This window comes from Eupeodes corollae, chromosome 1 (assembly GCF_945859685.1).
Source record: "Eupeodes corollae chromosome 1, idEupCoro1.1, whole genome shotgun sequence".
NCBI classification, from domain to species: Eukaryota; Metazoa; Arthropoda; class Insecta; order Diptera; family Syrphidae; genus Eupeodes; species Eupeodes corollae.
This window is the reverse complement of record NC_079147.1, coordinates 69015069-69027190: the sequence shown is the minus strand read 5'-3', so window position 1 is coordinate 69027190 and position 12122 is coordinate 69015069. Positions and strand designations below refer to the sequence as shown.

At 35.4% G+C, this 12122-nt stretch overlaps 1 protein-coding gene across 1 annotated transcript; it reads left to right on the top strand.

Annotated features, from left to right (window-relative positions):
* The first annotated feature begins 9439 nt into the window (after nt 1–9439).
* Nucleotides 9440–12122, top strand: LOC129940104 (uncharacterized). The gene is made up of 2 exons (XM_056048352.1): nt 9440–10524; nt 10592–12122. The coding sequence occupies exons 1-2, from the start codon at nt 9440–9442 to the stop codon at nt 12120–12122; spliced, it is 2616 nt and encodes an 871-aa protein (XP_055904327.1).

Here is a 12122-nt window from a genome sequence, read left to right as displayed (position 1 = left end):
TCGAAATCAAAGATTTTTAGAAAGATGTCTGTGCGTGCGTTTGGAGGTCCGTACGTTCGCGACGTTTTTTGTGTCCTCTATAGCTCAAGAACCAGAAGAGAAAATTGCGTGGGTGATTTTTTTACCATAGCAGTTTAAAAAAAAGGTGAACATTTTTCTTAACCCTAAATATCTTACGAACCAAAAACGCTAGAGAATTGAATTAAATTTTATATAATATATTGTAATGCGATATCGAAGAAGTATATTTTTTGAAAAAATACATCTAACGGTTTTTTTTATAAATCAAAAAAACTGAAAAAAAATTGTCACCTCCAAAATCTTACGACTAAAATATGATTTCATTTCCAAAACAATTTTGTGCAACAAACAATAATGTTTTTGACATCTCATAAAATTTTGAGAAAAATCGAATTGACAGTTTTTTTTATAAAAAAAATAAAAATCTAACAAAAAACATTACTCAAAGTTAGTAAAAATTGAATATTGAATCAAATATCTTTTCAAAAACTTGAAATTTAGGCTTCAAACTTATTTTATCTTATAAGAAATATTGTTTTTAACATTTTGAAAAATCTTGAGAAAAATCGAATTGACAGGTTTTTTTACAAAAAATAAAAACCTAAAAAAAAATTAATAAAAGTTGGTAAAAATTGGTTTTCGACTCAAATATCTTTTTAAAACTTTGAGATATTGGCTTTAATTTAATTAATCTTTCAAAAAATATTGTTGTCAACATTCAATAACATTTTGTAAAAAAATCGAATTGACAGTTTTTTTTACAAAAAATTGAAAACCGAAAAAGAATTAACAAAAGTTGGTAAAAAATGATTTTTGACTCAAATATCTTTTTAAAAGTTTTATATAATAGCTTCTGACTAATTTTTACTTATAAGAAATATTGTTTTTAACATTAGGACAAATTTTGAGAAAAATCGTATTGACAGTTTTTTTACAAAAAATAAAAACCTAAAAAAAATGTATAAAAGTTGGTAAAAATTGATTTTCGACTCAAATATCTTTTCAAAAATTGTAGATATTGGCTTTAAACTACTTTTATCTTTCAAAAAATATTGTTAACATTCAGTAAAATTTTGAAAAAAATCTAATCGACAGTTTTTTGTACAAAAAATTAAAAACCTAAAAAACATTCAACAAAAGTTGGTAAAAATTGATTTTCGACTCAAATATCTCTTCAAAAATTTGAAATATTGGCTTCAAACTTTTTTTAATTCACAGAAAATATTGTTTTCGATATTCAGTAATTTTTATATAAAAATCCAACAGTTCGTTTTTTCATAAATAAAATCAGTTTAACGCTGCAGTCGCTTGAATGTAATTTTGTCTGAGCGCAACGGTAAACAGATGAAGGAGAAGAAAACAATACCTACTGCGATGGATATGAAACGTTTTGCTGCAAACGTCAAAGTAGATATGGATAGTTTTGAAACCAAACATGATTTCCAACTAGAATTTTCAAAGGGATTTAAGCAGTTATGCTACAAAATTTGAGTTTTAATATGTTCAATGCTGCCAACCCTTAAAATCTACATTTAAAACTCAATTTTTAAAAAAATGGACATAACGAGTTTTGCTTCTCACCTACTCATTTATAAAATAAAATGCACGACTGGGTCGCACGAACTTGCTCCTGTATGCAAAGAGTCTGTTTAAAAAAGTACTTATATAAGATTTAAAAATATACCTGTAAAATAAGTTTGTCTTCAAAGATATAAATGCCATTTAATTTGTCAAAAAAAACCGTTATGAAAACCATAGTACTCTCATGAGCAGAAACTTTTAGGTTGACCAGTACCAGATACCGAGTCGTTGGCGTGGCTTTAGTATTGAAAGTAGAGAAAGCGGGAGCGATGGAAAAATATTATTTCCATTCCTATAAGCAGCTAGCAAAATAAGGGAGATAATTAATTTTAGACCCAAAAAGTCTACACAATTTCCTTCATTCTATTTGAATCTATCCTTGCATATGCTTTCACATAAAGAGCTTCCATATGAAGGTTGATGAATTTGTTTTTGTTTTTTTTTTTTATATCAATGCACTTTATATAAAAAACGGAAAAGTAAAATAAAATGGCTTAATATGCTTACGTCAGTTGTTTAGGATCTTTTACCGATATTTGTTTTTATTTACATTTATAAGTCTGCTTTTACTTGGGTACGATCTTTGTATATAAAAAATGGTTTCTATTATATATAAAGCTACGATGCGTTCCATATAGATTCAACTTGTTCCTTAAAAGCTTTTTTCCTTTAGATAGCTTTATTGTAATTTCATATTAGAAGAACCAGGATGGAAAATAAATAATATAAGAAAGAGGCATGTCCATGAATGTTTAAATTGTAAAGCGATCGCCTATTGGTTGTGTAGCGAGATAGCAGGTAGATGTCTTAAACGACTAAAGAATAGTTCATTGGCGAGCTAAGCTTTATGCAGAATGCAGATAGATAGATAAGGACATGTTTATGATGATAATGAAGAAATGTTATTGGTAGCTAAAAGGTACATACATTCCTTCTTTACTATAAGTTTTCAGCGCTAACATAAAGTTTTTACGTTCAGTTTATTTATTTTGTTAAAGTTTAAAAAAATAACAAGCATACGAACAGGTACAAGAAATTGCTTTTGATGTTTTGTTTACAGTCAGGCTTTTGTGCGTTTGGGATTTTAGTAGAAGTCATGCGTAATACCTTTATAAATAGGTATAATGTGTATACGTTGAAAAAGTGATTCTAATAGTAAATACATATACTCTTTCTGGCCCGTTTCTTCAACTTGTACTAAGTTTATATAGGTAGGCGAGGGAAAGTAAATCATGTGTGAAACAACCTTATTCGTAAAGAATAATATTTTAAAATCACATATACAAAGCTACCAAGATAATACTTCTTGATAGACACTTTAAAATAGACTGTTGATTAAATATATCATATTCGTTAATCCGATACAGTTGCGCTACATGGGCGGCCATTGTTGGTATTTACAATAATTTAAGTTATAAAAATACATAAATATGTACCAAATGCACTAATTTAGATAAAAGCTAGGAATGTTATTACAATTTTTTCAAAATAATGCGCTCTTTCGGGCTCATGCACAGTTAAAATATTTAAAAAAAAAACTGTTTTAAGATTCAAAATTTCGGCCGAAAAATAAGTTTGTCTTCAAACATTTAAATGCCATTTTATAAATAAAAAAACATTTGATTTTTCAAATTAATTTTTTGAAAATCGTTAGAGCGGTTTTTTTTTAAATTAGTTTTTTATATATAAAATTTTTCAATTTTGTTCTAAAGATATTTTTGTTATGCAGTTATTTAGATATTAAAAATATACGCTACACATTTGAATTTCGTCAAAAAATGTTGACCCGTTTTTGAGATATCGAATTTTGAAAAAATAAAATTCAATATTTTTTTAAAAATCCAAACAATAAGAAATTGCACTTTTGAAAATCAAATATTGTTAAAGCTATATAGGAGCTTATTCAGAAAAAAAATTATTGAAATCGGTTTATAAGTTGCTGAGAAAATTAAAAAACAAAATAACGGTTCTATGAGCGGTACCTTTCCTGAGCAATACAAAAATTTGTTTTTCTTATTGAAAGAAGCCAAGTTAAAAAATAAAATTTAAGAGAAAATTTAAAGAAAATCTATCGGTTTGTTTTTGAGAAATTTCGAATTTTCGTTTTTTGACCAAAAAAATCGTATGGTGGCCACTGTTAGTTTTGATCTTAAAAAAAAAATGAAAAAAACGCCTAAAGCGAATCTGCTCAAAACCTTAACTTCCAAGTTTGAACTCAATCGACCAAATGGTTTAGGCTGTAGGAGCGTGGACAGACAGACAAAATCGACCGGACGGAATCGCGGAACCCACTTTTTTCGACTTCTTTACCATCGTAATATCATGTTTGATTAAAATCTCGAGTTCGAAATTTTGCACGAATGCAAAACTTGCCATATAGTTCCTATATGTCGCAAGTAAAAAGGTTTCAAAACTATTCAAATACAATTTATTATAGCTATCAGGAACAATAGATTTGAAGACCTAGTGGTGGGTTAATATTGGAAGTACAAAAAATAAGTGTATATTTCAAAAATTGTATAAGTAATTTAATTCTGGAGAGCGTTTATGCAAGAAAACTTCTTAATACAGTTGGAACTCGATTAGCCGGGATGGTCCGGACCAATCTCATCACGGATAATCGAAACTAATGGATAAAAGAGCTTTTTTTCTCAAATAAAGTAAAGGAGAAATTGATATTTAAATTTTTTAGTTTTATTTAAAAAAAACGAAAGCAAACATAAAATTAATTCATAAAACTTACAAATCATTTAAAACGTAGTCCCGAGACTAATTCACGAAATCATAAAAGCTCTTAAAGCGAAAATAAAAAAGAGTTGATTACAGGAACTAAAGTGGTAGCTGTTGCTAAATCAATATCTCACGCTAAAGGCAGCAAAAAAATTACACCACCACCAATTATGATCTCAGGATTTGCAATTTTTGGAGATCTTAAGAAAATAATAGAAAAATGTACTAAAAAAGCTTGCAAATAAACATCGTACAACAAAGACAACTGGAAAGTCACAGTCGAAGAAGCTGAAGAGTATAGATCTGTCACTGAAGAACTGAGTAAACACCAAATACAATGGCACTCATATCAGAACAAAACTACAAGGTCAATAAAAGTAGTAGCCATAGGCCTTCATTCCTCGTGCTCTCCCGAGGAAGTAGTAGAAGATCTTGTACAAATAGGCTTCCAAGTCCTTGATGCAGTCAATCTATTTAAGAATGAGACAATTAAAAACTCTTCTGGAGAATCAATGATAAGTAAGAGGTTGCTGCCTTTATTCATGCTTACTTTTGACTGCAAACAAAGTCCCGAGGAGATTTATAAAATAAGGTCATTCTTGGGCATAGCTGTTAAAATTGAACCACTCCGAAAATCTAAAGTTGTTCCGCAGTGCAAACGTTGTCAAGCTTTTGGTCATACCCAAAAATACTGCAACCGAGAGTTTGCTTGTGTAAAGTGCGAAGGAAAACATGCAACTAAAAATTGTCCCATGAGCAAAGATCAGAAAGCAAAATGTGTGAACTGCAAGGGTAATCACCCGGCAAGTTATAGAGGCAGCCCAGTTGCCAAAAAATTCCAAGAGTTCAAAAAATACATCTGCTAGAGACAAACCCAGAAACACAGTAAATAACGATTTAACTGATGAAAACATATGAAGAAGGAACAGCCTAAAAAGGCTGTTCAAAGTAAAAGTAATGAAAATAAAGCCTATTCTCAGATTGTTAAATTAAATTGATTGAATTCTATTCCTCCAGGTCGCCAACTTACTGGCCTTCCTATACTAACAAAATACCAGACTTTATTCACTTTTTCGTAGCTTAAGGAATCAAACGAAATCACATTAGTGTCGAAGGTAATTATGACCTGTCATCAGATCATTCTCCAGTGATTCTATCACAAAGTGAATCGGAAGTACTAGAAAAAAGTAATCCAAAGCTTGTAAATAAGCAAACAAACTGGAATGATTTTAGAGAAAGGCTTTTAAGTTTTATAAATTTAAGATCTCCCATGGATACAATCGAGCAAATTGACCATGAAGTGGAACAATTTATTGCTGATGTGCAACAGGCCGCTGAAGAAAGTACTCCAACATTTTCTAATGGAAGACAAAATTAATGAAATGAAAGTTGGTAATAGAGAAAAGAAGACCTTGAAGAAAATGGCAAAATACTAGATTTCCAGATGATAAAACAACGTTTAACCGTATAAGCAACAATCTTAAATAACAAATTTACAAATTCAAAAATGATTCACTCAGTACATTCCTAAGGAATTTAACGACTGATGCTTCGACCGATTTTTCGCTATGGAAATCAGCCAAGCGCCTGAAATACCACAGTTACAAAACTCGGAATTGAAATCTCAAGATGGGAAATGGATCGGTAACCCAAAAGAAATGCGAATGTTTTTAAGCCATACTCATCAAAAGCGTTGAAAATAGCTTACAGTTTGTTGATAAGATAGATGAAAGTGAAATACCAATTGTAAGACTTAAAGATATAAAAAGTATGTGTTTATATCAACTATCAAATAAAAAATCACCAGGTTACGATCTAATTACTGCTCAGGTTATGAAAGATATGCCATTGAAAGCCTTCATAAAACTCCAATATATAATAAATGCATGCCTTAAGCACCGGTATGTCCCGCCATTGAAAAATTGCTGAAGTAATTGTCATATCAAAGCAAGGTAAACCACCTACAGAAGTGAAGGCTTACAGACCAATATCGCTTATACCAATTATGGAAAAATTTTTTAAAAAACTCCTTCTGAAGAGAGCAAAATCATAGAAGAAATAAGGCTAATCCCAAAATATTAGTTTGGCTTTAGTCCAAGTTCATAGAATATCGGATGTAATATAAAAAGCATTAGAAGAAAAACAAGTACATTCAGCTATTTTCTTAGATGTTGCTCAAGCTTTTGACAAGGTTTGGCATAAGGGACTTGAGTACAAACTGCAAAGGGATCTTCCCCGGCAGTACTTTGAAATATTAAAATCGTACATCTCACACCGATGGTTTAGAGTAAGTGTTAAAAAAAATGAAAGTGGCATCACTGAACTTGAAGACAAACGAAATACAGAAAACAAGAAAGAACATTTAAAGAAGAGAGACAACTAAAATCCTACCGGTCTACTACTCAGCGTATATCAGAAGATGAGAATAAGAAAACATGAAATAACGCGCACTTTTGAATTAGATCTCGATGGAATAAGATTAACTAAAATTTTTTGAGTATTACCATTACTATCAGTTATCAATAAAATACATTTTACTACAAAAATTAGTTTGTTCTTTAATCAATTCAGAAGTCTTTACAGTAATTCAAAAATTTTTAACATTTCTCAAAAAATTTTATAAATTGAACAATGTCAAAGTCGGCAAGCACCGTGGTGGGCTCAAAATGTCCCATTTGTGATCAGCCTTATACAGAAGAAAGGATGGTTGAATGCACACAGTGCAAAAAATGGATTCACTACGATTGTGCTAAAGTGAGTGATGAGGTGGCGAGCATCGATGATTGGAAATGCACTCTATGCAAACCCAAACCAGCATCCAATGCATCAACAAAGCCACGATCCAACAGAAGCAAGTTAAAATTGCAACTCTTGGATCAGGAGGAATTGCTCCTTAAGCAACAACAGGAACTGCTAGCAAAACGACGGGCTCTTTTGCTTACGCGGTAAGGCTCGAGATGTCGTCGAGGCATTGCTGACGCTACCAGAATGCGTCCCTGAAATCATCGAAACCCTTAGACAATACTTTGGAAGGCCAGAAATCATAATGAAACATTATATGGAAAAAATTCAAAAAATGCCATCACCGAAAATTGAACGCATCGAATCCATTATTGAGTTTTCTGTTGCCGTAAGAAATTTATGCGCTACAATGGAGCAGGCACAGCTTCAGAATTACATGCGAAATCCTAATATGATGACCGAACTCGTAGACAGATTGCCACCCACCTTGCAATTGAATTGGGCTACTCACAAACGAACTGAAATAGAAGCAGATAGCATTTGCGTGCTTGGTGATTGGCTAAAAGATTTAGCTGCCGACATTTGTGATGCGAAGCCGTCTATGTCCTGGTTCACTGTAAGAGAGCCACAGCACAAAACAAGAAATAAGAAAGAAGAATTTTATATCCATAACGACAACATGCCAAAAAAGGCAACAAACAAAAATGTGCCACAAAACACACCAAGGAAATGCCCAGTTTGCCAAGACAATTGTAGATCTGCCGATGTCTGCAAACAGTTCCTTGAATTTGACGTCGACGCCAGATGGGATTTGGTTAAAAAATCAAATTTATGCAGACAATGCTTGAAAAGGCATCCGTTTAGGTGTTGGTCACCAATCACCTGCTCTGCTCTGAATTGCAATAAGAAACATCATCCTCTTTTGCACAATCCCAACTGGCAACCAAGCTATAACGCCAACAACAATACAAATGAAAACGATTTCCACATGATTCATTCCGAATTAACTCCGATACGCTTCCGAATTGTGCCAGTACTCTTGTCTCATAATGGTATTCAGCTACAGACATTCGCTTTCCTGGACGAAGGTTCATCCAGCACTCTATTAAATGACAGTCTCGCAAATCAACTTGGACTTCTGGGCGACAACTTGCCATTATGCTTGAAGTGGAGTGGGACCATGCCCAGACAGGAACCATGTTCCAGGGTGGTCAGTGTCAACATATCTGGCATATTTAAGAATGCGAAAACTCATACCATAACAAACGTGCGAACGGTCCGAGCACTAGATCTACCAAGGCAATCTTTGAATTACGAAGGCTTGGCTGACACATATCCTCATTTGAAAAATTTGCCTGTGCAGTCATACGTCGATGCAAATCCTGGTATTTTAATTGGTCTTCGAAACTGGCATGTCGCTGTCCCATTAAAAATTCTCGAAGCAAATGACGATTGCTTCGATTGCTGCGAAGTGTCGGCTTGGCTGGACAGTGTTTTCATTGGTTGGTAAACCTGAAAACCAGAATTCAGAATCGAATTTCCAAATGTGCGAGTGTCAAGAAGCGACTGATATGAAGTTGCATGAGATGGTGAAAGAATTCATATCTGTTGACGGCTTGGGAGTGGTAGAACCAAGAGACTTTGAAGGCACTCAAGAACAATTTCGCGCGAAGAGCATATTGAACCAAACCACAAATAAAGTTGAGAATCAAAATCGTTATGAAACTGGTCTTCTGTGGAAGTATGAGAACTTCAGATTGCCAGATAGCCGTCCAATGGCATTGTAAAGAATGAAGTCTCTGGAGAGACGTCTCGATGGTGATCCTGATCTGAAAGACAACGTGCATCGACAAATCAACGAATACGAAGTGAAGGGTTACATCCGAAAGCTGTCACAAGAAGAATTGAACCAACATCACGACAGAGTCTGGTATCTACCGATTTTCCCGGTGCGAAATCCAAACAAACCGGAGAAAGTTCGACTGGTATGGGAAGGTGGAAGGAGTTTCGCTTAATACGCTATTGATGAAAGGAATCGACTGGAACGCATCGCTCCTGGGTGTCCTCATACGAAGCCGACAAAACAAGGTATGTATCTTTGGTGATATTAAAGAAATGTTCCACCAGGTACAAATTCCTGCGAAAGACCAACAAGTACTACGGTTTCTTTGGAGAAGTAACACTAATGAAGAACCGGACACTTACGTGATGCAAGTGATGACTTTCGGCGCGACTTGCTCTCCAGCTGCGCACAGTATATAAAAACTGCAATGCTTTGAAATATGAAGAAGAGTTTCCGAAGGCTGTTAAAAGCATTTTAGAAAGCCATTACGTGGACGATTTCTTGGAAAGTGTTGACACCGAAATGGAAGCAATTCAGCTGGCAAGAGACGTCACAACTGTTCATGCGAAAGCCGGTTTTGAAATCAGAAACTGGAAATCTAATTCCTTGACTGTCATGAAAGCTCTAAATGCACAGCCTACTGATGATTATTCTGATTTAAACCCGAGTGTCGATCCTGCGTTAGAAAAGGTTCTAGGAATGTGGTGGTCTCAGCGAAGTGATGAATATACATTCTCTCTACGATTCAACAAGGGGAACCAACAAGTACTGAACGGTGAACACCGACCAACGAAAAGAGACATTCTGCGAATCCTCATGTCCATATATGATCCGCTTGGGCTGATAGCTCATTTTTTGGTTTATCTCAAGATCTTGTTGCAAGACATATGGCGTAGTCGTGTTGATTGGGATGTTCCGGTAAATGATGACCACTTTGAATCATGGAAGATATGGCTGAAGGTTCTTCCTCAAGTTGAAAGGTGTCGCATTCCAAGATGTCTATTGAAGAATTTACCAAACTGGCTTGGAAGAACTGTGCAATTACACGTTTTCATGGACGCAAGTGAACAAGCATGTGCCACTGTAGCGTACATCAGAATTAGTTCAGAAAATCACATCGAATGTTCGCTATTAGGGGCGAAGACAAAGGTCGCGCCGATTAAGCTCCGCTCGGTTCCAAGATTGGAACTGGATGCTGCAGTTATGGGATGCAGATTTGCCAAAAAGCTCACCGATGAAATGTCCATAACAGTGAACAAAATATTCTTTTGGAGCGATTCGAAGACAGTACTAAGTTGGATAAATGGAAATCCCCATCGCTATAACAAGTTCGTAGCGTTCCGAGTAGCCGAAGTACAAGACAACGACCAAGGTGGAAGCTGGCGGTACATTCAATCAAAATTCAATGTTGCCGATGACGCCACTAAGTGGACAAGACCACCAACGCTGGACCCTTCCGAACGATGGTTTCAAGGCCCAAGTTTTTTGATGGACATAGAAGCCAACTGGCCAAAGAACATACCAATAACAAATGGAACTGGCGAAGAACTTGTATGCATTCATCAAGCACTTCAACCGTGGATCAACATAAGTCGTTTTTCAAGCTGGCAAAGACTTTTGAGAACTACATATATACTTAAATATCAAACTTAAATTACAACCGGACATACCTAGTACTGGCATTTTATCTTGCGAAGAATTACGAAAGGCTGAAACTATTCTATTCCGTATTGCTCAGAGGGACGTTTATTCTGAAGAATTTTCATCACTCAAGAAACAAAACAAGATACCAAATAAACCAATTCGAGTTCCTGCTTCAAGCTCAATCAAGAGGCTCTCACCATATCTAGATGATGAACAACAACTACTTCGAGTAAAGGGAAGATTGGACGCGGCCCCATGTATCAACATCAACACAAAGAGACCAATCATATTGCCGAGGGATCATGCGATTACGAAGCTACTGGTTCAACGAGTCCACGAAGACTTTCAGCACGCCAATAACGAATGTGTAGTCAACCAATTGAGACAAAGGTACGTAATCCCTAAGTTAAGACAACAATTAAAGTGTGTTATCAAAGTGTGCCAATGGTGTAAGATCAATAAAGCAAAACCGAGCACACCTGAAATGGCCCCTCTTCCTCCAGCAAGATTATCGCTGTATTGTAATCCGTTCATGTTCACTGGAGTAGATTACTTTGGGCCCCTCATGGTAACAGTAGGACGACGTCAAGAAAAGAGGTGGGGTGTTTTATTTACCTGCCTCACTACTAGAGCCGTACACGTTGAATTAGCCCACAAGTTAGATTCTGATAGCTTCATACTATGCTTCCAAGATTTTATACATAGAAGAGGGTCTCCACAAGAAATCTATTGCGATCGAGGAACCAATTTTGTTGGGGCAGAGAAGATGCTACGACGTGAACTTGAGGCAATAGATCCAAACATCATAGCGAAGCGATTCATCAGTCCGACAACAAAATGGGTCTTCAACCCACCAGCGTCACCCCATATGGGAGGAGCGTGGGAACGTTTAGTTCGCTCATTCAAAAAAGCCTTATACTTTTCATTGCCAACAAAAACGCCGACTGACCAGCTGTTGAGAAGCTGCTTGGTAGCAGCTGAAGGTATGATTAACTCCAGGCCACTCACATATATGCCTTTGAACGATGAACTAGAAGAAGCCTTGACTCCAAACCATTTCTTGAGGCTGGATTCTGGAGGAGCCCAACCAATCGCACAAATCAACGATAGCCCTAAAACACTGCGATACACATATCAATACAAGGAGCGATTTGCAAACAAATGCTGGGATCGATTCATACAAGAGTATGCACCTGAGTTGACTCTGAGAACAAAATGGTATAATCCGGTGGAACCATTGAAGATAGGCGACCTCGTCATCATCGTCGACAAAGACCTCCCTCGGAACAATTATCCAAAGGGAAAGGTGATCTCCGTTAAAGCTTCTTCCGATGGACAGGTACGCAGTGCAACGATTCAGACCATCCACGGAGTTTTTGAACGACCAACAGTAAAATTAGCGAAGCTGGAAATCGGTAGTAGTGATGTTTCAACAACTTCCCAACCGGGAATTGTCAAACTGGGGGGAACTGTTAAGAAAAATGAAAGTGGCATCACTGAACTTGAAGACAAACGAAATACAGAAAACAAGAAAGAACATTTAAAGAAGAGAGACAACTAA